The 25,126-nt window shown below is 53.8% G+C and overlaps 8 protein-coding genes across 8 annotated transcripts; 4 read left to right on the forward strand and 4 right to left on the reverse strand.

The window, feature by feature from the left end:
* Positions 1–64: 64 nt before the first annotated feature.
* NCS57_00134400 (uncharacterized protein) lies at positions 65–715 on the reverse strand (the record flags this gene model as incomplete). Its single annotated transcript, XM_053051411.1, has 1 exon — positions 65–715. One exon carries the CDS (start codon positions 713–715, stop codon positions 65–67), a length of 651 nt encoding a protein of 216 aa, XP_052919926.1.
* Positions 716–1,873: 1,158 nt separating this feature from the next.
* NCS57_00134500 (uncharacterized protein) lies at positions 1,874–4,273 on the forward strand (the record flags this gene model as incomplete). The annotated part of the gene is made up of 2 exons (XM_053051412.1): positions 1,874–2,842; positions 2,891–4,273. 2 exons carry the CDS (start codon positions 1,874–1,876, stop codon positions 4,271–4,273), a joined length of 2,352 nt encoding a protein of 783 aa, XP_052919927.1.
* Positions 4,274–5,658: 1,385 nt separating this feature from the next.
* On the reverse strand, positions 5,659–9,095 carry NCS57_00134600 (DUF1708 domain-containing protein; the record flags this gene model as incomplete). Its single annotated transcript, XM_053051413.1, has 6 exons — positions 5,659–5,759; positions 5,814–8,179; positions 8,232–8,460; positions 8,526–8,619; positions 8,666–8,811; positions 8,912–9,095. The coding sequence occupies 6 exons, from the start codon at positions 9,093–9,095 to the stop codon at positions 5,659–5,661; spliced, it is 3,120 nt and encodes a 1,039-aa protein (XP_052919928.1).
* A 3,977-nt stretch (positions 9,096–13,072) lies between these two features.
* NCS57_00134700 (Uracil-DNA glycosylase) lies at positions 13,073–14,230 on the reverse strand (the record flags this gene model as incomplete). The annotated part of the gene is made up of 2 exons (XM_053051414.1): positions 13,073–13,829; positions 13,884–14,230. The coding sequence occupies 2 exons, from the start codon at positions 14,228–14,230 to the stop codon at positions 13,073–13,075; spliced, it is 1,104 nt and encodes a 367-aa protein (XP_052919929.1).
* Positions 14,231–15,371: 1,141 nt separating this feature from the next.
* Positions 15,372–18,013, forward strand: NCS57_00134800 (uncharacterized protein; the record flags this gene model as incomplete). The annotated part of the gene is made up of 4 exons (XM_053051415.1): positions 15,372–15,399; positions 15,462–15,620; positions 15,674–17,614; positions 17,667–18,013. 4 exons carry the CDS (start codon positions 15,372–15,374, stop codon positions 18,011–18,013), a joined length of 2,475 nt encoding a protein of 824 aa, XP_052919930.1.
* Positions 18,014–19,311: 1,298 nt separating this feature from the next.
* On the forward strand, positions 19,312–20,170 carry NCS57_00134900 (uncharacterized protein; the record flags this gene model as incomplete). Its single annotated transcript, XM_053051416.1, has 3 exons — positions 19,312–19,644; positions 19,702–19,830; positions 19,889–20,170. The coding sequence occupies exons 1-3, from the start codon at positions 19,519–19,521 to the stop codon at positions 20,168–20,170; spliced, it is 537 nt and encodes a 178-aa protein (XP_052919931.1). The 5' UTR covers positions 19,312–19,518.
* A 302-nt stretch (positions 20,171–20,472) lies between these two features.
* NCS57_00135000 (uncharacterized protein) lies at positions 20,473–21,630 on the reverse strand (the record flags this gene model as incomplete). The annotated part of the gene is made up of 2 exons (XM_053051417.1): positions 21,078–21,630; positions 20,473–20,999 (listed from the first exon to the last, which is right to left on the reverse strand). The coding sequence occupies exons 1-2, from the start codon at positions 21,343–21,345 to the stop codon at positions 20,473–20,475; spliced, it is 795 nt and encodes a 264-aa protein (XP_052919932.1). The 5' UTR covers positions 21,346–21,630.
* On the forward strand, positions 21,406–24,992 carry NCS57_00135100 (Alanine--tRNA ligase; the record flags this gene model as incomplete). Its single annotated transcript, XM_053051418.1, has 3 exons — positions 21,406–22,003; positions 22,157–24,765; positions 24,816–24,992. 3 exons carry the CDS (start codon positions 21,406–21,408, stop codon positions 24,990–24,992), a joined length of 3,384 nt encoding a protein of 1,127 aa, XP_052919933.1.
* Between the last annotated feature and the right edge of the window lie 134 nt (positions 24,993–25,126).

Below are 25,126 nucleotides of genomic sequence, written 5' to 3' on the forward strand. Positions count from 1 at the left end.
TAAACTCCGCAAATATGCTTTCGCTGTGTATATGTTGCCAAACTCCGAATCTCCATGTGCCCTTTTATTTCGCAGCCTCCTTCGCTCTTTGTCTCCTCTTTTCCTCCTTCCTGGCTCGTCGGCGGCGCTTCTCTTCGTCTGCATCGCTCGAGTCTGCCGATGACTTGGCTGACCGTGACGACTTTCTCGACTTGGATTTGCGCTCTCGGCGCGCGGCCTTCTCCAGGGCACGCTCCTCCTTGCGCTTTCGCTTGGCTTCCTTCCGCGCCCTTCTCTCTTCCTTGGTTTCTTTTCGGGGCTTGTTGCCATTGACCTTCTCGGTGTCTTGTTGGTCGCTAGTATCGTCCGAGGAGGAATCTGTGCTCGAGTCCTTGATCTCGAGCTTGTCTATGGTTCCTTCGAGGAATCCTCCTCGTACAAAGGACGAGTAGACCGAGTATTTGCCAAGATTCTTGTCGATAACGTTGAGCTTGCCCGTCGTGATTGTTTGAACAACCTTTCCCTTCTTTGAGGTGTCGAGGCCCTTGAGCTGCTCGTCAAATGCGTTCATCCACCATTGATCGCTTGTAAAGTGTTGCTTTTGACCCAATCCTTGCGTGTTGTCTTTGCGATTGAGCAGTAGGGGTTTCGCGAGTCCGATCGAGTCGTCGGTTTTATGGAGAGAGTGGCCAGTTCCCCGCCACCCCTGGGAGGAGAGGAGCGCGTGAGCGTTCATATTTGCGATTTCGATGCGGTTGAGGCTTTGCGACGAGTTTTCAGGTGGTGTCGACTTCGAGTTTCATAGAGAATGGACTGAACAAAAGCTGGATGGTTAAGGAAACTCAACTTTCGAGGGTCCAGACTAGGAATTTTTTTAGCGGGGCTGGGATCTTATCGCGCAGGTTGGCTTATCGGCTCGTCTCCCGTCACGATGCATTACCCTGGAGCTTCCGTGGGTCAAGAGAAAACGAGACACCAGCACCCAAGCATTAGCATATCCTCCCCTAAGGGTAACTAGTAAGTTAAATCAAGAATGAGAAAAGAAGAAATAAAATAAATCTAAAGTCCCACTTTATTGGTTATTGTTCCCTAAACATTAGATAATTCTATTTATGGATTTTTTAAGAGATAAATGATCCGCATGCCGTCTCTGGGGAATGGGTATCAATCACACCGGGGAAACTTATCACCAACGCGCCTGGCTTCACTTATTGTGGCTTTACCTGGAATGTGTAGCTTTCCGTTTCGAGCATTGAGGCGTCTAACTAAATGGCATCTCTACATGATTAAACTCCAGCCGAACCCCTGAGAAATGCTTCTGATCTCATCTCAGCCAGGCACGGCAGCTTGCGCACGATGACGTTGGATCGACAGAGCCCCAGTAGGAATTGATCGAGGACCAACAGCTCGTATAAGACACGTAAAGGGAACTCGATCGAGACTTATCCCAAACCACAAACCTCGGTCACATCTGGATATCCTCGTCTCCATAACTGAAGACGTTGTTCTTGTTCCTCCGTCTCGTCCACCGCTTACATATTGCACGTGACGAAAGACAGGCTCCAACCCCTCCAACCAACGGAGCAGAAGGCCAAGAATATCACAGTATCATCTTCCATATCCCCCATCGCCCGACAATTCAGCTCGAGGCCCCTGCGTTTCAGGAGACGCTCGACGCCGCTAGGCAGAGAGTGAGGGATCACACACCCTGTACGTCCACGGACCAATAGCGACAGCTTGGAGGGAATGTCACCACTCAACCTCGCAACATAACTCTTGTCTATTGCGAAGCCAGCTGTCTTGTTCGATATCAAGCTACAAGACCCTCCAACTGACACCGTAACTTTACTTCAACACCATCTCCACCGTTCCCGGGGAACGAGACGATATCACGATGGCCCCAACATGCTCGGATCCACGACAGATCGTCATCAGTCTCAACCCCGCACGACGCCAAGCCCTTTGGAAACTCGTCAATGAAATCACTGATTTCATGAGCTCCCAGCTCGACGTTGCTGACGATGAGCTGGGCCCTGTCCTATCTACCCCTCGTGATGAGAGTGGACCTTCAACACCCAGGGACGAAGACCCCGAGACGCGCGTCCAGCAGCCAAACAGATCAGCCCAGTCCCTGCGCATCCAAAGGGCTGCACTGAAGCACCTGGCAGAATGGAAACGGGAATTTATGCCCAAGCTCGAAGAGATTATCCGTGTCAAGGATGATCAGAAAATCCAGGAAGAGAGACGCAAGCACCAGCAGGCACTGGAGCAAAAGAAGCTCGACACACCTGAAGAAGGCGAGAATCTCATCAGTTTCGGAGAGACCAAGATCGACAAGTTGGAGGATGTCACCTCGCTCCAGGCTCTGTACCACCCCATCCCGACGAGACTGACAACTATCCCATCGGAGGATAGAAAGGAAGCTCTTTCATGCATCTTGCTTCTCATTCTGTCTACGGGCAAGTATTCGGCTCACACACGAGCGCTGGCGCTCTATCTTGCCTCCTCACTGGAGCTCTCACAGTCCTTCATCATCAATGAGGAGATTGAAATCGCCAAGGCCCTTCTTGAGTCCTCCAAGAATGGGGATAAGCAGAAAGAGGTCATGTCTGCTGAGGCTGAAGCAGCCAAGCGCAGACAGGATAACAAGTTCAACCGATTCTGGAAGGTTGGACTTGCTTCCGTTGCGGGCGCGGCAGTTATCGGTGTAACTGGAGGCCTGGCTGCCCCCTTGGTTGCCGGCGCTGTCGGTAGCATCATGGGTGGCGTAGGCTTGGGAGGCGTTGCCAGTTTCCTCGGTATCTTTTGGATGAACGGTGCTCTTGTTGGCGCTCTATTTGGCGCATACGGAGCCAAGATGACGGTATGTCCCTAGGCATTTCCACTGGAAGATACTAAGACCACGAACTAGGGCGAGATGATGGACAAGTACGCCAAGGAAGTCGAAGATTTCCGGTTCATCCCTCTCAAGGAAGAATGGGGAGAGGTTTTCAACGCTGAAAACCCACAAGACGAGCAAGAACGCCGCCTCCGTGTCACTATTGGAATCAACGGCTGGCTTCACTCCGAGCAAGATGTCACTAAGCCATGGCGCATCATGAGTGACGATAGCGAGGTCTTTGCCCTCCGATACGAGATGAAGACTCTCATTGCCCTCGGACATGCACTGCGTACCCTGGTCGAGTCGTTTGCCTGGAAGAAGCTCAAGCTTGAGATCCTGAAGCGAACCGTCCTCGCAACTCTCCTTGCCGCCCTCTGGCCCATCCAGTTGCTCGCTGCCGCCTCCAATGTTGACAACCCCTTTAACCACGCATACAATCGGTCTCGCAAGGCTGGTCAGCTCCTGGCGGATGCCCTCATCAACAAGGTTCAAGGCGAGCGGCCTGTAACACTGGTTGGCTACTCTCTTGGTGCCACGGCTATTCATGCTTGCTTGCAGTCCCTTGCCGAGCGTCACGCCTTTGGGCTTGTAGACACCGTTGTCCTAATTGGAGCACCCGCGCCTTCAGCACCCGGTCACTGGCGTACGCTTCGCACTGTCGTCTCTGGAAAGATCTTCAACGTGTTCTCCGAGAACGATCTTATCCTCGGTTTCGTGTACCGCGCACACAGCCTCTCTATGGGAGTTGCCGGCTTGCAACCGATCCCAGACGTCGAAGGAATCGAGAATCTTGACTTGAGCGAGTCCGTCAGCGGTCATCTGCGCTATCCGGACCTTACTGGTGAGATTCTTCGCAAGTGTGGATTCGTGGGCGTCAAGGCGGCACCAGAGATCGAGAAGGATGACCTCATCAAGATGAAGGACCACCAGGCCGAGGGTGACTTGCTCAACTTTGATGGAGCGCCGGCATATGAGGAACGGAAGAGTTCTCAGTCGCCTCGCCAGGAGGAGATTGCGAGTGATCTCCGTGGGCTTAACATCTCCCCGCCCGGCCTTGTGTCCCCCTCACAGCCTCCAGTTCAGGATAAGCAGGCTGAGAACCCCCCTCTTCCTCGGCGTCCAACCAACCATGACGACGAGGAGCCCGTGCCGAAGCTCCCTCGACGTCCTACGACCAACGAAGAAAAGCCAAAGCAGGAGACAGCACCCGGTCTGCCTCGTCGCCCAACCGAGACTGAAAGGGAAGCTAATCCTCCCCTGCCAAAACGCCCGACAGAGCCTACAGACGAAGATCTGTCATCATGGGCATGGAAGCAAGACCGACCCTGGACACCAGAGTCAAACAAAAGCGACGACGAAGAGTTCGGGGGCATCGTCATGGTTAACTACGATACCGATGGGAGTTCGAAATAAGCAGCTAGACAATGATAAACTGAGAGAGTTGGACCAACTGGGTAGACATATACGAATAGGGATAGGGATTAGGCATGGACGAATCTTTTAATTTCAGTGTAGGAAGCATACAACCCCCCTTTTCGACGTGTTCTTAATCTTTCTCGTCCAACTCTAAGCGTGAGGCTCTAAGTCATCACTAACACACACTATATAAAACTGGATTCTACAACTTCTCCATCCTGACAACTTCTTCATCTCCCCATGCCTTTATAACCGTAAGGATATGAATTACTCATACACATACGCGAGCAATGAAGCCATAAGAGTCCCCCTTGAATTACTAAAGTACTAAACTATACTCTGCGCAATAACAAGCCTGCAACTTTTCTATCCCAGTCACTTCATCTTAAATCTAAGTAACTCTTTCATTTCAACAACTTATTTCTGATGACTTCTTCGTCTCAATAAAGCACCAACTCCCCCTCTCCAGCGTCTTCAACATCTTTCCCATTCCACTATGACAGTGAGGCTCTGAATCACTCACTCACTTACACCATCAATATAAAAACCCGTCTCTGCAACTTCTTCATCTCAAACTTCTTCTCTGCATCCTCAACCTCCTCCACCGCAAAGAGAGGAAGAACAGGAAGGACAGACGGTGAATCACTGACATATGAACACCACCGATACAAAAACTCGTTCTTCAACCTCTTCATCTCAACAACCTCTTCCTCCTCCAAACCTTCGAGAGCTCCACCAGGTATTTCATTCTAACGTTCTCGTCCCATCCCATCCCACAAGTATCATTATTTTCGCAATAAAATAATAACTTAGATCCCTTTTATTTATTCTTATTATATTTTATGAATTATCCTTAGGGGAGGATAAGCTAAGACCTTGGACAGACATAACGTGACAATCAACGTTCCTACCAGTCTTCTCACGACAGACAATAACAACGCTCAAGGATATAGACAAAGTGAACACAAAGAAGTAGAGTTTCATAGAGATTGCTCAGGATGAATAGATATATGAATAAATACAGGACCCTAGGCAGCTTAACAGAGCCTGGTCCGTTTCCTAGTCTTCTTCCTCTCCCCTCTCCTGTAGCTGTCAAGATTCGCATGGCTTTTTTTCTTCTTCCATCTTCTAGTGGTATCATGTGTCAAAGGAGAACAAGGAAACAAGGGAGACCCAAGAAACATAAAAACAGATTAGCGACGGCTGGTATTAGGCGTGTGCAGGGCGTGCGAAATGTGTCTCGTAGATGTGCCACGTAGCAATGAAAGCTCAGTTCAGATGGTGGCGGACGGTCTCGGAATGTCCATGATAGGAAAGTGTGCTTTACCAAGTCCTAGCACAAAGGGTCAAACAGTTGGTGTATCGTTGCGACATGGTGTTGTTCAGCGGCGGACCGGAGTCGCCTGAGGGCCGGCGGTGCCCTCCATGTTGCCGGTCAATTCGGCGACGCGAGCCTTGATTCGGGCAACGCGGGATTCAATAGCTAAGATCCCGTTAGTCTTGTCAACTTTGGCCACACTAACATGTTTCGACTTACTCTCTTCTCCACTTGTATCATCGTCGCCATCAGTGGCCCTGTGAGCAGGACGGGGCGCCTCGTCGGGTTGACGAGCGGCTCTATCCGCAGCGTTCTTGCGGATCTGAGCCCATCGATCTTGAACTCCTGGGCCGGCGGTGTTGCTCAACTTCTCCTCAGGTTGCGCCGCCGAACCGAGCTGGGGAGAGTGACGGGGCTCCCGAGCGATAGGCGGAGGCGTCGCATCATCCTCGTCGTCACTGTCAGGGGCAAAGGCAGGCTGGTCTGCGAGGGGGCCCTGGTTGAACCGAGCATTCTGCACCTCCACAGGGGTCGAGTTGTTGGTGCTAGGAGGGAGCTGAGCCTCCTCCATAGTTGGCTCAACGGCGTCGTGGTTCTTCTGGGGTGTGTCGACACGCTTCACAGGCTCTTCCATGGGGGTGACAAAGTCGGCGGGCGTGGGAGTCGGCAGCTCAGAGTCATCGCCCTGTACAGGAGCTGGCTGGGGAACGGGGGCTTGGACAACCGCGGGCTCTGGAGTCTCAACACGAGCCGGAGTTGGTTGAGCGTGTGGCTCAGGAGTGGGCTGATCCCGTTGAAGGAGCGCATTCACGTTGGCGCCGGCATTCTCTGGAAGCTTGGAGCTTCGGTTCATGCGGAACAGCTTACGGAAACCGCGGTTCTCCTTGTTCTCCTTTTGCAGCTTCTTCTTCTTGCTCTCGGGGCTTGATGGCGTAGGGGACACCATGTTCTCACAAGAAAAGTCTTGAGGCAGCTCGTTCTTGGGAGGAGGGGTAGGGACAGCCGCTGGTTCTGGATCCGGGAGTTGTGTGATAGGCTCCTGGACCTGCTCCTGAACTGGCTCCGGAGCTGGTACAGGCGCAGGCTCAACTTCGGCGGGCTTATCAGGCACTGGAAGAGGCTTCCGTACGGTCTCCTTGGGGGCTGGCGCGAATGTCGGAGAGGCAACAGGCGTTGGCACGTCCTTAACGGGCACCTGAGGAGGCTGCTCTTGAGCATGCGAGCCACCATTGGTCTCGGCATCTCCGTTAACTCCCTCGGAGGGAATAGGTGATACAGCCAAGCCGCGACCTGCGTTGCTGTTGGCCATATACACGTCCTTGATCGTTCCCTTGTCGTACTTGGAAACCCACTTCAGTGCTGATGAAGCCTCACCGATGATGGTGGGCTGCAAGGTGAGAACACTGTTAGTCTTCTCAGCCATGAGCTCTGCATCAGTTCGGCCACGGCGCTGGTACTGCTGCTGGGCAGCCAGCTTCTTCTCCTGAAGTTCAGCTGCTCGAAGCTGTGCAGCCTTAGCTTGGATCCTAGCATGAGTGTCGGGGCCAATGCTGGCCTTGCTGGCACTATTTTGGCCAACGTTGTTTTCGAGAGCTTGCTTTCCAGCTGACTTCCGTCGACTAAGACCCTTTCCACGTCGAGTCCAGCTGAAGAAGCCCTTCTTCTCTGCGATATAGGCGCCCTCCTGAGGCTCTGGCGCCGCGCCAGCCACCATCTCCTCCATCACCAGCCAGCGGCCACCGGTGATCTTCGTCTCGACAATTGCGCATCGTCCGAATGCAGACTTTCGCTCGGCAGTCTCCTCAGGGGCGAGGCTGGTCATCCAAACCCACCAGAATGCATCGTCCAAGGAAAAGGTGGTGATGCTAGCAAGTTCACCGGGTTCAAGGGAGCGGTCGTGCTCAAGTCTTGGTCGGTGTGACTGCGAGCTTCGTTGTCTCACCGTTTCAAGAGGCGGCAGGACCTTGTCAGGGGGGAGAAGAAGGTTGGATCGAGCGGCCTGGTTTTCGTCGACAAATCCGGAGGACAAGAAGTCGGCCCATGAGGGAGTTGTCGGTCTTCCGAGGCCGTTTCCAGACGCAGGCGTCCTGCGAAGGCCAGGTGGTGGTTGTTTCTGGGCCAAGGCACTTTCGTCGTCGTCATCTTCCTCCTCGAGAGGACTAGAGAATCCGATATCCTCAAATCGCGACCAAGATGCATCACGCAGACTAGTCGAGTGCTTTGAGCTTGATACTTGTGACTGGTTGGCGCCAGCAATAGCCTTCAACACTCGACGGCACTCATCTGTCAAAGCTTTGATGGGGTCCTCGTACTCGGAAAACTCCTGCAATGCGCGGTCCTCGTCGCGGTACTGGAAGTGGTTGGCCCTGCGCAAAAGGGCAAAAGGAGTCGGAGACACGGTGTCGACGATCATGACAACCTTGTTGGTAGTCGAGCTCATAAGGGCTGGTCGCTGGGGAGGATATTCGGTTTCCTGGAGGAGTTTCTGGAGAGACATGGGGAGCATGGTGATGCCAGTGACGTTCTGTTCAGGCGAGAGAGATCGGAGGAAAGCGAAGAACATGTGGCTCGTCGCATCGGCAGCACTGGTTTCAAGTAAGCAATCACGATAAACAACAGTCGTTCAAGGTAACTAACCGAAGCCACCCCTCATATCCTCCCTCGAAGCCCTTGGTTGTATCCTTGTGCTCAAAGGCCCACCATGCAGCCATCCGCGACAGCTTTCGGCCACCAAGACCATTGGACTTTCCGTGGGCAGCAATTGCTGCCATGAGGTCGAAGAAGTCAAAGATGATGCGCTGACGGGCGCCATTCTCGACGCTAATCGGGATGAATGTCTTGAAAGAGTCTCGGGCCAGGTTTGAGTCTAGACAAGGGTCAGGTCTGCCGTTTGAAGATGTCGTTAACGTCATGCCATGCGAAAGCACATACCAATTTCTCCCACTTTGAACAGCTCATACGCATCCCAGCCAACAATGCCCCCCTGAATTCGACTCCAGCACCACTTTGCGACACCAGAAACCACCTGGGAATGTTAGTTGGCGCGCTTCTTTTTGCCGTAACCCACGTACCATTGGTTCCGTCATGCGCAGCTCCTGGAGCAATTGTTCACCGCGTAGATTCGCATGAGACTCGAAAAAGTGACGGATAAAGGAGCGCACGGCGCTAGGATCGGAGGTCGGTCGGAATGGAAGCAGGAGAAAGGGGTGGTCGAGAGCTGGAGTACAGCATAACGATTAGCATGTCGTGAACATGGAGGGGCATGATGTGGACGAGGAGTTGCAGGATGCGTATCCCATGTGACAAAAGTAACATACCTCGCGCCTTGAGCTCTTGAGTACAACATCGGATCAGCTCGTGGACCTCCTCGGGCTCGACAGAGGTGCGCGCGTAGGCATCGGTCCATTGTGGTTTGGGCGGCAGCGACGAGGCAAGATCGTTGGCGGCTTTCTTCTTGGACTTGGAGTCCTTTCCCTTGAGGCGAGCGAAGAGGCCAGCCATGACGGGCAACGGCTTAACAGCAGTTGCGAGAGAAGATAGTCAGGCGCGGTGGCGAGGAGATTCCATGCGACAAGAGAACAGGAATGGATGCAAAAGCGACGTCAAGCCGGGACGTGAATAAAGGGGCGGTGATGCTCTGGGGTGTACCGATGCCAGGTACTGTAGGTAGGAGCTATTCGGTGATAATTTCCCGGTTGAGAGCGGGAAAAGCAAGGCCCCGGTTGCGAAATATGGCCAGGGTCTGTCGGCAGTTGGGTCGATTTAACAGTAGCTTCTGCTGCACTGGCGATGATCGTGATATGAAATGGTGAAGCTGAATGAGAAGGTAGGAGGAGCCTGCGCGCAAGAGAGACGTGTAAGTCAGGGAAGGTGGGCTCAGGGACGGTTTCTACGCGGGCGTGAGCGGCATATGGGCGTACAAATAAAATTAGGGGACCCTTTTCCCCTCTGACGGATGTTGGAGGTTGATACAAGGCCAGTGAGATTGGCTGGTGCTGGGTATCGAAACGAAACGACGTGCTCAACGGGGGTGAAGGAGAAAAAAAAAAGGAGGGGCACGAGGCCGGGGATAGAGAAGGATTATGGGAAGAATGGAAAGTGAATCGAAAGAGAGGAAGAGAAAAAAAAAATGTGAGTCCAACCAGAAGCAAGATGAGACGAGAAGAGAGAGAGGGTGACAATGGGATTGGGGACGGGACGGGATTGTGGACAACGGGGGAGGTAGGTGCAGCGCACCTTGTGCTGGGCTGGGCTGGAGCGCGCTTCAGGGGCGACGACGGGGATGCGCGACCAGGTTTATCATGGATGGATGAGTACGTACAGAAGAGAACAGCACTAAGATTGGGATTCGGGCTCTTGAGCTGGGATGACAGGACGGAGAGCATGAAGAAGTCGACAAGGGTGGGTAGGGGCGCTTTGGGATGGAGGGAGGGGTGTGTGCTGTGTGTGAGTGTGTTGTGTTTGTGATTGAATAACCTAGAGGTGATTGTGGTGTATTGTATAGATTCAATTCTGCTCTACTATTCATGATTGAGCTGCAGCATGAGATTAGAGGGCAGCTGGCATCATGCCCTGTATGATATCACAAATCCATACTCGCGTCTGATCGGATATTGGCGCTGGGCCACTGTAACCGTGAGGCTGAGAATTACCAACGCACACAGGCACAGGCACAGGCACAGGTACAGGTTTCGTCAACCAACACAACGCCTTCCGGATGGTTGACAAGCCGCGCCCGAGTCCAGCTCACCCCACGAGCCCGCAAGCCAAGGGACTCTAGGAACAGGCTAACAGGTCAGGGTGGAGGGGCTCGGGAAGCAGATTCGGGGCATTCCATTCCAGGGGACAAGGTGAAGAAGTGCCATGGGCGGCAGCAAAAAAGAACCCCAAGAGTTGGGCAGTGTGCTACTCACAATGTGAGAGGCCAAGACAAGAGGTAACCGTAACCGTTGGACCAGAGTTGACCAACGCGATTGGATAGGTTGGGCCGCTGCCAGAGGTCATGGCTTCATCATAGGAGTGGACCGCCACGTTCCTGGATGCCCTGAAATTTTAATTACGTTGGGCGGGCAGGCGGGCAGGTAATTAATTAATTGGACGTCCATGGGGGAGAGCGAGGGGCTTCATGTCTTTGATCATGCCGGTCCTCATGCCCTGGCTCTATCAGACAATGACGGCGATGGCTGAGGGAAGAGGAGAAAATAGGAGGAGAGCCTGGAGAGACGACGTCAACAACCTAGGCTTTCACCACCACGTTCAGAACATAAACTTGGGATGATGGACCAGGGGTCACGCTCCCCCATCTCATCCATGGCCCGGCATCGGTCTTGACAAGCCTGTCACCTTGGCGCCTTGGTTGGACGCCGTCGCCGTAGCCAAATTGGTGCTGTAGCTCTAGCTTGCGCGAGCTGAGCGACAAGCGAGACGATGCGCTGAGCCTCTCACGTCTTTTCTTTCGCGACTGATCCAATCTCTAGACCATCATTTCGGGTGGCTCGACGCCATCGTTTCGCATTGCCTCTTTCTGCCCTCTCCAAGAGTTCATCAGTCACCCGATGAGGCGCCCTCCTTGCCCTCTCAAACTTCCGAGCCGCTCACACGGGCGGGAGAAACGACGCCGTTGCGTCCCGTCTGGCGCCCTCTGGTGGTCTAATTGGCGGCGGACTGTCCCTTGCCAATATCAGCGCCTCTGTTAAGAAAGGGCTTTCAGCCCGTCGATGAACCCAAGGCTCGCTCGTTCTTCTCCACGTCATGAGTAGCGCCTCTGGAGGAGACAAAAAAAAAAAAAAAGTTATCTATTCAAGGCATCCTTGATGGTAATACACTCTCGACTCGGCCGATTCAAATCGTTCCGGTTCGTGAGCATCTTCAACATCAGCCTCTTTACCTGGGATACCCCATCTCCTGTCAGGAACCTTTCAACGGCGGGACATCCAGTTTCTGCCCGCAAAAAAAAAGCCCAAATATAGCCCATCTATTCCTTCTCCCAGGCTTCTTTCGGGGTGCCTTTGTCCAATGGCCGTACCGGTGGCTCGGCCATCCGTGGGGCGCCCCGAGTTGTGAGTTGGCATGGCCAGCGCATCCTCATCCCACCCAAGCCGGCATTCGTGGGCGTCGTGGGTGGCCGCCTGTTCGCCCAGGATTTTCTCTCGGATCGACGCTGCTGAGCTGGCAGACGGGCTGTGCCAGACGACGACTGGCTATCCCAAATGTACGTGAGTGAGATCAGGACGTGGCCACTAACACGTAGTGTCCCATCTCACACCGTCGGCAACCAAAGATGCAGGTCATACAGAGCTCGGAAACCTGACAGCAAGCAAGCAAGCCTCGATCTTGCTGATGAGGACGAAACATCCTTGACAACACGTCCAAGGCATGAGTCTGTGCCGTCGTCACCATCAGCCTTCATCCCAACTCGGCCGCTTCTCGACGCCCAGACCTCGATCCATGACCCCGGTCTAGTCGAGAGTTGAACCGCAAACCAAACTCCACAGTCGTTATGCTTCATGCAAGCGGGGACGGGCACTTACTTGCGGTAGGTAACTACATGCATCCCTCTTCTGCTCATCCGTATTCCGCGCCTGGGTTGGTATGCCAGGGCTGAAACAAGATGCTCATGGTTCAGGCGTTGGTTCCCGTTCGTCCACGTTGTTGACGCTCAACCTTGATCATGACTGGCGCGTCCCTCCATGCCCCGCATTCTCATGGAATCTTTTTTTGACATGGGAGATCTGATGCTACCTCTTTTTTTGCGATGCTATACGGGGAAAGACCCAAAGGGAGGCGTTCGAGGGATGAGGGAGGGTGCTTCAATCTCAGACCTTTTCCACCTCGACTCATCTTGAAATCTCCATTCGTGCGCTCGGTCGTCCAGCCCCCGGCGAAGCTGAAGGGATCATGCCATTTCATTTTGCTCAGACTGGATCTTCGGCTTCTCCTTCGAGAAGAGGTCTAGGCGAGAGACTAGCATCGTGCGCTGAAGAGTGGAGTTGAGCCGGTTGGAATTGCTTCAACACGGACCCTTCTCTCAGCCGTGACCCTGAACTGATCAAGTCCCTGACCTCGGGCATGACGGCTGCTGGGTCTGTCCGGCCCGCTCTCTTCCTCCCTCCATCCGCTCTTACCGTCCGCTGATCTCCGAATGTTGTTTACAACACAATGCTTGGTTCGGAGGTTTCGAATGACCAGAGGATGACGTCTTTTAACAGCTCGATACGATACGCTAGGGGATTGTTCATCCATAAAACTTATACTACAACTACATATATCCATGCACATAGATTCCCGAAGGTGATCCTTCCATGATCCCTGGCCCAGCGACCCGATCATCTGGGGGCCAATATTCCTACATGCCAAATCCTACATCCTATCCGTACATCCCTAGATACTAAGATACCTTAACCCTGATCCCAAGTGCTAATACAACGCCGTCGTAAGAAAACAAATACGCTGGCTCTGATAAACCCCAAACCCATACTCTACTCTTCCTTCTTGCGCTTTTCCTCCTCCTCGGCAAGCGCGAGGGCTTCCTCCAGAGCCTCCTCATCTGCAGCAAATTCGGCGTCGTTCTCCTTATCATCTTCATCCTTCTTCTCTGCTGACTTGGCCTCTGACTTCTTGGTCTCTTTCACATCCTCTTCCTCTTCGACAGCTTCGGGCTCCTCGACCTTGGCCTTGGTCGTAGCACCTGGTGCCAATGCCCAATCGATCTCGCCATCAGGTCCGTATCGCGATACGAGCCACTCGTTGGCCTTCTTGAAGTGACCACAGTCAAAGAATCCTCGAGAAGCGCTGAGAGGGCTAGGATGCACGCTCTGCAGCACCAGATGCTTCACTCGGTCGACCTTCTGCACTCGCTTGCCAGCCGGGGTTCCCCAGGCCATGAACACCACACCCCTCGTCCTCTTCTGAACAACTAGATCAATGACCTTTTGGGTGAAACGTTCCCAGCCTCGGTTGGCATGCGAATTGGCCTCATGAGCCCGGACAGTGAGGCAGGTATTCAGCATGAGCACACCGCGGTCCGCCCAGGGTGTAAGGAGTCCTCCCTTGTTGGGCGGTGGCTCGAAAGACGGATAGTCCTTCTTGAGAGCAATGTACATGTTCTTGAGAGAGGGGGGTGCGGGAGTGGGAGGTCGCACGGAGAAGGCCAGTCCATGGGCCTGGTTGTTGTTGTGATAGGGGTCTTGGCCGACGATGACAACCTTGACGTTGTTGAACTTGGTGTGGCGGGACCTGATTGTCCATGGTCAGAAGGGGACATCAAAAGTAAGCATCGCAGGTCCATACCATGAGTAGACGTCCTCCTTGGGCGGGAACCATTTCCGGCCAGCAGCTGTCTCGCGGTTCAGGAAGCGCTTCAGCTCCAGGAACTCCTTGGTGGTGATGTCATCCTTGAGGTGGGCCAGCCAGCTGTCGTCGAGGGTATTAATCTCGAGCTGGAGAAGCTCCTTTTGCTCTGCAGTAAGGGTTCCCAACCACTTGGCCTTGTCGAACTTGACGGCCGGCGCAGCCGCAACACTACCGGCGGGCTTAGGGGCAGCTCCGAAGAATGAAGCAATGTTACCATCGGCCTTGGCCTTCTTGGTGTCGCCTCGACCAGCCGCCGCTGCGGCCTTGCGCTTGAGCGTCGACATGACGAGATGTTGTATGTGGAGACGGAGACGGAGATGGGGAAGGGGTCGATGCACGGTAAGTCCTCGCAGGAGAAGGACTTTGGGGAGAGCTTGCGTGGGAAGAATCCTGGGCAATTGGACTCGCCAAACGGTTCAGTGAAAATTGATTGGCACCAAAAATTTGGAGAAGAAACAATGGAGACGGACGAGAGAGTGCAGGATCGAGTCGTGATATAGGCAGTGTGATGAGATGTGACGAGATGTGATGGATTTTCCGAGCTAGAGTGGTGATGCAAGCCCTCAGGAGTCGATGGCAACGGGGCGCGTTGCGGGAGACGCGGTCGGACCCCAGCCATTAACGCGCTTCCCGTGACCCTCGCGTCGAGGGCTGGGACTTCAGTTCAGGCTGCAGGGCACTGAAACCTGGGGGCTTTTCGTGAGTGGCTGGGAGCTGAAGTAGTTTCGACACTAGCAAGCCTGGCGTAACCGCTAACTAGGCAGAACTAGGCAGACACTGTGGAGTTGAAGATTGGTCTTGTTGTGAGTTGTGGAACTATGCAACTTGTGCTATACAGACGTATCAATTGGGTTCTTTGGAGTTGCACAACGGCGTCGTCTGAACCACACAACTGGGAACTTCAGCCTTGAATATCTCGAGTGGTTAAAAGAGAGTTTCCTTCGTCAGACCCCTAGCTGCTATCATTGGTGCATCTCCCTGCATCACTGGCGTTCGCAGACCCCTTTTCTGGACTGATGCATTGGCATTTACATCACGGCCAGACTGTGCAGGCGCTGACAACTCAATTCATATTCTATCTTGAATACAGTCCCTAATTTCCCATGACGGGTCATTTATCTTAACTACAGCCATCTAGCAGACTTGCACTCCTCGTGAATTCAGAGCCTCTCCAATGGCTTCTTCGCCGATGAACTTGTTCCTGGGTGGCGCATTAGTCAGCCGTCGTCACCACGCTTTTCCAATCTGGGCACACACCCGACAGGCATTACCTCATGTAAGCTCCGACCTCAACTGGACAGCTTGTAACTCCCGGCTGCTTCGAACACCCCGCGACAACAACACCGCAGGCCCGCATCTACACTCTGCAGGATAGCCATGCTCTGCGGCATAGCTCGAAACTTTGGCACATAGAAGTTGCCCAAGATGAGGCAATCAATCGTCTGGGTTCTCCGTTAGTCAATCGCTTCCACTCGGCACACGCGACACCTGGCAAGCTTACTGACCTCTTGTTAGTGCTCTGGCAGGCCACCTTGGGAGTTAGCACGAATGCCAAATATTACCAGCAAGAGATCAAAGAACAGCCCGTTCAGAGAGGCGGTCAGAACAAACATGTCGCCGCTCCAAGAACCGATGTGGTTATTGACCATAACCACCATCATACTCCCCAACCTGGTACAGTCGGCCTTCACGGAGGGAAGGGAGCGCAAAGACGCTGACAGCTTTAGGTGCGGAACTGGTCGATGCAGCGATGGCTGAGCTGAACAAAGCACCACAACCTTCACATCGTCGAAAGCGAAAGGCGGCAGGTCTCGTCGGAACCGCCCTGCGGTATATCCTCAAAGCTATCCCCACCAGCCCTGTAACCTCGCCATCCCAATCCCACGATTCTTCCGCCACCGGCTCCATCTCCAATGCGATCGACCTTCTCGAGCAAGCCGCGCGGCAAAACAATTCCGACGCTCTCTACTTGCTCGCCGAGATAAACTTCTTTGGTAACTACAGCCACCCAAGAAACTTGGACGTGGCCTTCAACCACTATACCCAGCTCGCCAATGTGTACGGAAATACGACGGCCCAGTTCATGGTCGGACTCTATTATTCCACGGGGATTGGTAATGTCGTTGAGCGCGATCAAGCAAAGGCGCTCCTCTACTACACCTTTGCTGCCCTTCGCGGAAACGGTCGCGCGGAAATGGCTGCGGGATTCAGGCATCACGCTGGCATTGGAACAACTAAGAACTGCGAGACGGCGGTGAAATTCTACAAGAGTGTGGCAGACAAGGCCATTGCCTGGCACAGATCTGGTCCTCCTGGTGGTAGAGCTTGGGTCCAACAACAATGGCGAATCTCGGATGACCACGGAGGTATCTACGGAGAAGGGGCAAGTGCTTCAAGTGCAGGTATGAACGCTTTCAAGCCGAGTTACGGATCCGACGCGAATGCTGCCATCGACGACGTGATTGAGTACCTCGATTTGATGTCTCAAAAGGGCGACTTTAAGGCATCGTTCAACTTGGGAAGGATATACTACGAGGGCCAGCGGGGCCTTGACCCCGACATCGATACTGCTCTCAGGTACTTCAGCAAGGTCGTGTCCCGCTACTGGAAGCAAGATGGACGACTACACGAAAGCCCTAAGCCGGGCCTGGAGAAGATTGCTACCAAGGCGGCTGGCTACATTGGCCGGATGTACCTCAGGGGCGATGGTGTTGCTCAGAACTTTGCAAGGGCAAGACTTTGGTTTGAGCGTGGTATCACGCAAGGAGATGCCCAGTCGCAGCACGGTCTCGCTCTGATGCTGCTTCATGGATACGGGGGAAAGCAAAATGTGAAGTTGGCCATGGAACTCTTCAGAGCATCCGCGGATCAGGATTTCCCTGCTGCCATGGTCCAGATGGGACATCTTTACTTGGATCAGGGCGGCCAGGAGGACGTCAGGATCGCCAATAACTACTTCGAACTTGCGGGACGACACGGCAACATCGAGGCGCACTACTACATTGCAGAGATGATCCACCATGGCGTTGGACGGGAGAAGCTCTGCGGTGCCTCGCTCACATACTACAAGAGTGTTGCCGAGAAGGCTGAGCCGTTGGTCTCGTCTTGGGGCGATGCCAACGATGCGTACGAAGCCGGTGACCATGACCTTGCGTTCCTGGAATACCTTCTGGCTGCTGAGCAGGGTTATGAGAAGGCGCAGACCAACGTGGCATACATGCTGGACTCTACACAGGGGCGCTTCGCTCTATCGTCGTTTCTCCAAGTGGCCCGAGACAAGAGCGGCCTTCTCAAGAACCCAGCGCTCGCACTCGTCTACTGGACTCGATCATCGAGACAGTCGAATGTCGACTCACTTGTCAAGATGGGTGACTATTACTTTGACGGCATTGGCACCGAGGTTGACGTTGCCAAGGCTGTCCAGTGCTACACTGGAGCCTCGGACTATTCGCAAAGCGCCCAGGCTCTATACAACCTGGGGTGGATGCATGAGAATGGCATTGGATTGGTGCAGGACTTCCACCTAGCCAAGAGGTATTATGACCATGCGCTTGAAGTGAATGAGGAGGCATATTTGCCTGTCACTCTGAGTCTGTTCAAGCTCCGGCTTCGAAGCGCTTGGAACACCTTGACACATGGACCGATCCATTCGATCCAGGATGAGCCCAGTAAGTCTTCCGTTGAATCGTGTTGCTGTTTATATCCTTACAATGCCTTCAGAACCGAAAAAGGTCAGATCACTGTCAGAATGGATCAACCACTTTTTGCAAGATGACGGGCAGTATGACGAGGAATACTATGCCGGTGAGGATCTCTACGACGGCGCGCTGGGCAGCGGAGAAGGCGCGGGCGATGATGATGGGATAATGGAGAGCCTTCTTATTGTTGGCATCACCTTTTCGCTTGTGTTCCTCCTCTGGTGGCGGCAACGGCTGCAGCAGGCACATCAGGAGGGCGAGGACGCTCGACGAAGAAACCTGGAAGGATTGCCTCCGAACCCGCGGCCTGAAAACGGCCGTGATGGTCCTGATTTTGCTGGGTGGGCTGCGGGAGGTGTCGGCCTGTAAAGTACCTATGGATGTGTGAAGAGTGGCGGGCATGTCCCTTTCTTGATGGTAGCATTGGAGCGATGGCGTTTCTGGGTTCATTTGCTAAGCTAGATGGAATTGTGTAAGAGATACTCAAGGGCGATTTTCGTCAAACAGTATTCTCGACCCTGTGTTGGTATGTCGGCTTTGAGTAGAGTCAGTGGACGGCTTTGTCCGCCATGGCTGGCGTGGGAAAAGGCACGTTGCACGCCACTTGCTGATACGTGATATTTGGCGGCCAGCCCGAAAGAGCCTGAACAACGGAACGATCACATATTTTGTATCAATCTTGATTCAGGGAATGCGATGGCCGTCAATGTAGATTCTCTGGGTCTTGTTTCATCCCGTCTTTTCGTGTGTTTGCCATGAGCCAACAGACAGACACCCACACGGACCAAATGGCGTACTGTACCTAGGTAGGCAGGCAACGAAAACTTTGCCGGACTATAGAGACGTAATTTAGGGGAAAATAAATAAATAAAAATCCGAATTAAATAAATTATACTCTAAAGTCTATGTATAATCTTGCCTTTATAATCATAAGCCTTTGATGATATGGCTTTATGGATTATAAAGGTAGAGTACTGGCGAACCTGGAAGTGTCCATGCCATATTTTCTTGGACCACTACTAGGCACCTCCTGTGAAGGCAGGCGCTAACAAAGAGCGGGACCGTCTATCAGGCCCTTTGTGTAACACGATGAATGGCTCTGAGACGGTGCAGGATGAGACGTTTCAAGGCAAGAGGCTGAGCTCGGAATGGGCAGCGCCCGTGAATCCTTTCACGGTTGTGCAACCCTTGACAAAGCAGCCAGCCACGGGCTTGGACATCGTGTTCCTAAGCGATGGATCTTTGGATGGAATTATCATAGGTGCCATTGCTAAAATATCACTCTGAATGGAATAAGCATGACTCTCTTACTATTGAACCCCGCGATCCCAGACTCAGCAGTGATAAACATGGACTCTCTGCTCCGCAGGACAAGGAGGCTTGCCGCTTGTCCATAGGCGCTCATGAGCCAAGCAGCCTGGCCCCCTTTTGGGCCTGTGAAACTTGAATGCGCAACGCCTCCTGCCACGGATCGTCGCCCAGAGAGAGATACTGCACGGAGATCCCTCCCCCTTCCCCTTCTCCTCTTTGTGCGCCAAAGCACGCACCGCAAGTCTATTTATGATTTTCTGCTTTGCATGGCTGGCAGCTGCCAAGGATCCTTAAATAACTCTGTTCCCTTTTTTCACTCTTTTTTTTCACCTTCTCCGCTTAGTCGCTCTTCTCTTGCATCTCATCTTCTGGTCAGCGGCCCGTTTGCTGCTTACTCCAAACAACCTCCACACATCCCTGCGACGTCGGGGCCGCCCTTGAAACTCCATCACCCTGCCTGGTTGCCCCGGGGGCCTTGCCGTGCATGCACCTCCCACCTCGGACGAGACAACTTGAACACAACACAACACATACTCCATACAGCAGAATTGCCCGTACTGAACATGTCGGCAACTCGATTTGTGCGGCGCACTCTTCAGCGCAGAGATGACGACGACGACGATGATCGCACGGAATCATGGGGTCTTGACGACGATGATAACGATGAAGGTTATTGGTGGTATAGCGATGTAGGCGACGCTGCCCGAATTCACCGCGCCCAACGTTTTGCATGCTAATTGAAGTAGGAGGGAGTGATCGTCAAGTGGTCAATCCTTGCCGTCATCATCGTTCTATTTACCCTCTGGATCGTGGGCGGATACTGGCATGCAAAGAGGAGGATCGCAAAGGGTCTACGACCTCTGGCATACCATCGAGTGAGTCGGCCTCCAAATCGCTTCTATCAACCTGGGCGGGCGCTAACATTACTTCCAGTGCTTTGTGAGCAGGCGCATGATGGCACAGGTCGACCCAAGATACGCATATCACCCACAACCATATTATGCTAGCTACCCGGGGCCAGACGGACACAACTATGTGCAGCCTGGTGGATATCCCATGTACAACATGCCTCCTCCGGTATACGACCCGTCACGGCCTCCCATGTATGAAGAGCCTCCCGAAGGTGGCTCTAAGATCGACCCGACGCAAGGACAGAGACGGGGCGACGGACCTGCAGACTACCAGGCACCACCAGGACCACCTCCTGCGAGATAGACGGCGGGAACATGTACAAGATTAGATGGATAAGGGCAGATACACCGGGATTTTGATCGATATGTGTTTGGGTTTGGAGGCTTCACAGGAACTAACGACCATCAATGCCGCTGCTGGGAAACTATCAAATTGAAAGGAAACGAGCTAGCTTATGATACCAGAAATAGATAGGCACTAACGGCCTTGTGCTGAATTACAACAACACCAAGATCGCTCTCCTTTTGCAGTAAACCCATAACCATAAACTCCAGTCGCCTTGGGTATATGTATCTGTTGTGTGTAAGCTGATCCGGCGCCTTGTTCTAATCCACGTCCATGGCATCTGGATCGTCATCTGTATATGTTTGAGGTGCAATCGCATCGTTCGTCGAGTCACGGTCTACGCTCGGTGTATCCGTCTTGCCCTCCCTTTCTAGTCGCTGCTGCTCCCTCGCGCGGTGCCTCGACTCTATGATGGCCTTGCGCACGCTGTCCTTGTCTTCGGGCACCGTCAGCGACTTAGGATCACTGTAAAGCACAAGCTGCATGCCCGCCAGTTCGCCCTCGCTGTTGGCAAGGACGGCAGGAGGAATTCGGTTTGCGCGCAGGTGCTTTTCAATGTCCGGGAGGAAGACGAGCTTCCCGGGATCGTCGGTTTCGCTGTCGGAGGAGAGCTCATCGTCGATGTTGTAGATGTAAACCTTGTGCTTGGAGTCATCGAGTTGCATCGAATCATTGGGAACTGGGAGTTCGCGAGCAGAGGACGAAGACGAGGGCGCGACATTGGGAATAGACGGTGTTGGGATTGATGGTTCCTCGACAGGAACATACAGCTTAGAGCCGCTTTGCTCTGTAAGTCGCGTGCGACGTTAGCTCCAAGGGATCTACCGGGACGTTGGAAGAGTGGGACAAGACGGGATGAACATACCGATGTTGAGCAGACTCAGGCGCTTAGAAAGACGCTCATTGTCCTGAGTCTCTGCCTTTCTCTTGCGCCGCAACCTCCTCGCCTTGTCAATGCCGTCGGTAGCAACCGGGGCTGCCGAGGTGGAGGGAGATTGCGCTCCCTGCAACATGATTGATTGATTGTCAAGTAGAGAGATGGAGGTGTCCGGGCAGTCAGTGGTCAATGGACCCCCCTTGGACGCCGCCGCTGGAAGGCCTAAAAAAAAGGGCAACCTTGAACCCTTCAACATCCGGAGACGAATCAACGAGAGGGAGAAGGACACGGCTGCCACCACCCGTGGCGAGGATGAATGGTTTTTCGCCTGAGCGAGTATAAAAGCTTTTTTGTTTTTTGGTCTCGCAAGAGTTCGCCCCTGATGTGGATGAACATCAATCGCACTGTCGGCGGCGGAAGCAGCAGAAGCAGAAGCAGCGCCTCTTCGGCCTGGAACGGGATTGCGATAGCGGCGGCACGGGTACCGGGCTTCAGCGGTTGCGATAGCGGTTGCGGGCGTTGGAGTCGGCGCTGTCCGCCCCGGAGCTGGAGCTGGAGGCAAGTCCAGACGAGCACGGGTGGGCGCGGGCCTTATGTATCCCTCTTGACTCATTCGGCGGGTTCTTGTAGAACTTTCCACTCCCCTCTGTCGGCGCCACCAATAATACAGCGACAACCTCTTCTCCTCCACAACCACAACCTCCCCCAGACAAACGTCGCTGCGACTCCGCGACACACGACGACCACGATATTCGCGCGACAGATCCCCAAGGCCACAAGGAGATTTCCCTCTTTCCTCTTTCGCCGGTCTTACTCCAGCAGCTCGACCATGGCCGAGTCCGAGCTCAAGTGGCCCGCTGCGCGCGTCCGCCAGACATTCCTCGAGTACTTTGAGCAGAGGGGCCACACGATAGGTATGCGATAGTGCGGGCAACACGCCTCGCCACCCCGGACGACTTCGCAATTATACCCAATTTCTTCTATGAGATTTCTTCAATGCCGTCATCTAATTTTGATCATCCCTTTTCTATCTCAACAGGCGCTGACAAGGCTCTTCTCCAATGCAGTCCCCTCCTCCTCCGTCGTCCCTCACAATGACCCCACCTTGCTCTTCACCAATGCGGGCATGAACCAGTTCAAGCCCATCTTCCTCGGCACCATTGGCAAGACGGATCCCATGGCCGGCCTCAAGGCCGCTGTCGACAGCCAAAAGTGCATTCGCGCCGGTGGCAAGCACAATGATCTTGACGATGTCGGCAAGGATAGCTATCACCACACCTTCTTCGAGATGTTGGGTAACTGGTCTTTCGGCGACTACTTCAAGAAGGAGGCTATTCAGTACTCTTGGGAGCTTCTGACCAAGGTCTATGGTCTCGACCCTGCCCGTCTCTACGTCACTTACTTTGAGGGTGACGAGAAGTTGAAGCTGGAGCCTGATTTGGAGGCCAAGGACCTCTGGCTGTCCGTTGGCGTGCCCGAGGACCACATTCTCCCTGGAAACATGAAGGATAACTTCTGGGAGATGGGCGACCAAGGCCCTTGTGGTCCTTGCAGTGAGATTCACTACGACAAGGTCGGTGGTCGCAATGCCGCCAGCCTCGTCAACATGGACGACCCCATGGTTGTCGAGATCTGGAACAACGTTTTCATGCAGTACGACCGACAGAAGGACGGCAGCCTCAAGTCGCTGCCTGCCAAGCACATTGACACCGGTATGGGCTACGAGCGATTGGTTTCTGCTCTCCAGGATACCGTCTCCAACTACGCCACCGACTGCTTCACTCCCCTTTTCAAGAAGATCGAGGAGGTGACCGGCGCCCGGCCGTACAGTGACAAGTACGGCAAGGACGACGTCGACGGTATTGATACCGCTTACCGTGTTGTTGCCGACCACATTCGAACTCTCTCATTCTCCATTGCCGACGGCGCCGTCCCCAACAACGACGGCCGAGGTTACGTCGTCCGACGTGTCCTGCGACGAGGTGTTCGATATGCCAGGAAGTACTTCAACGCCGATATCGGCGCCTTCTTCTCCAAGATCCTGCCCGCCTTAGTCGACCAGATGGGCGAGCAGTTCCCCGAGCTTGTTAAGAAGCAGCAAGATATCAAGGAGATTCTTGATGAGGAGGAGATTGCCTTTGCACGAACTCTGGATCGCGGCGAGGCGCAGTTCGAGAAGTACGCTGCTCAGGCTGTCAAGGATGGCTCCAAGAAGCTTGAGGGCGATGTTGTCTGGCGATTGTACGACACTTTCGGCTTCCCTGTTGATCTGACCCGATTGATGGCGGAGGAGCGAAGCCTTGAGATTGACGATGCCGAGGTCGAGGCTGCCCGTATCAAGGCCCGAGAGGCCAGCAAGGCTGTCAAGGAGTCTGTCCAGACTTTCTCCAAGCTCAACGTCCACCAGATTGCCGAGCTCGAGCAGCAGCTCAAGGTTGAGCGAACCAACGACGACGCCAAGTTCCTTCAGGGTGACAGCAAGGGCAAGGTGCAGCTCATCTACGACGGCAAGTCGTTCCTCAAGTCGACCAAGGATATCCCTGAGAAGACTGCCCTCGGTCTCCTGCTCGACAGCACCAACTTCTACGCCGAGTCTGGTGGTCAGGTCGCCGATACCGGAAGAATCGTCATTGATGATGTCGCCGAGTTCAATGTCCTGGACGTCCAGAACTTTGGTGGCTACATCCTCCACAGCGGTTATATCGAGTACGGTACTCTGAACTCTGGAGACGAGGTCATCTGCGAGTACGACGAGCTTCGTCGATCGCCTATCCGAAACAACCACACTGGTACCCACATCCTGAACCACTCGCTGCGGGAAGTCCTTGGTGATGATATCCACCAGAAGGGTTCGCTGGTGGACAACGAGAAGCTGCGTTTCGATTTCTCCCACAAGACTGGTGTCAAGATTGAGGAGCTTAGGAAGATTGAGGATAAGTCCAACGAGTATATCCGCCGCGGCTCCCCTATCTTCTCCAAGGATGTTGACCTGGACCTTGCCCGCCAGATTGAGGGCTGCCGCGCCGTCTTTGGCGAGACCTACCCCAACCCCGTCCGTGTTGTGTCTATTGGCAAGGACATTGACGAGATGCTTGCTGACCCTAAGAATGTGGAGTGGCGCCAGTACAGTGTCGAGTTCTGCGGTGGCACCCACGTTGAGCAGACTGGCCTGATCAAGGATCTCATTCTTATTGAGGAGAGTGGTATCGCCAAGGGTATTCGTCGTATCATCGCCTACACTGGCGAGGCGGCGCATCAGGTCCAGCGTGAGGCTGAGGAGTTTGCCAAGAAGCTCGATGCCCTTGAGAAGCTGGATTTCGCCGAGAAGGAGTCCCAGGTCAAGGCTGTGTCTGTGGAGCTCAGCCAGCTCACCATCTCTACTCTGACCAAGGATGAGCTCAACAAGCGATTCCAGAAGATCTCGACTGCCGTTGTGGCGGAGCAGAAGAAGCGCCAGAAGGCCGAGGCCAAGACTGCGCTCGACACAGTCCTCAAGCACTTCAAGGCCAATGAGGATGCCAAGTGGTTCGTTGGCCGCCTGCCTATCGGTGCCAACGCCAAGGCTGTCGGTGAGGTCGTGAAGCACTTCCAGGGCAAGGACAAGGAGAAGTCTGTGTACCTGTTTGGTGGCAGCAAGGAGGAGGGTGCCGTTGTGCACGGTGTCTATGTTGGAACTGTAAGTTGTACAGCATCTTTTACATGAACTATTACTAACTGGAGCTTCAGCACCTTTCTTCACAGGGCGTCACCGCCGAGCAGTGGGCTGCTTCCGTGTCCGAGGTCATCGGTGGCCGTTCAGGTGGCAAGGAGCCAACCCGACAGGGCCAGGGCACCAAGCCCGAGAACCTCGACGAGGGTGTTGAGACGGCGACGAAGTGGCTCAGCGAGAAGCTGAAGTTGTAAAACACATGGCATGACTGTTTGGGACATTGAGGACATGGATGTTTGTAAATCGGAGCAATTTTAGGGATTCGGACAGACAAAATGGAATGATATAGAGCGTCTTGTGCATGAGCCATGAGAGAACTGGGCAATGA

The sequence above is a fragment of the Fusarium keratoplasticum genome, chromosome 1, assembly GCF_025433545.1.
Source record: "Fusarium keratoplasticum isolate Fu6.1 chromosome 1, whole genome shotgun sequence".
NCBI lineage: Eukaryota > Fungi > Ascomycota > Sordariomycetes > Hypocreales > Nectriaceae > Fusarium > Fusarium keratoplasticum.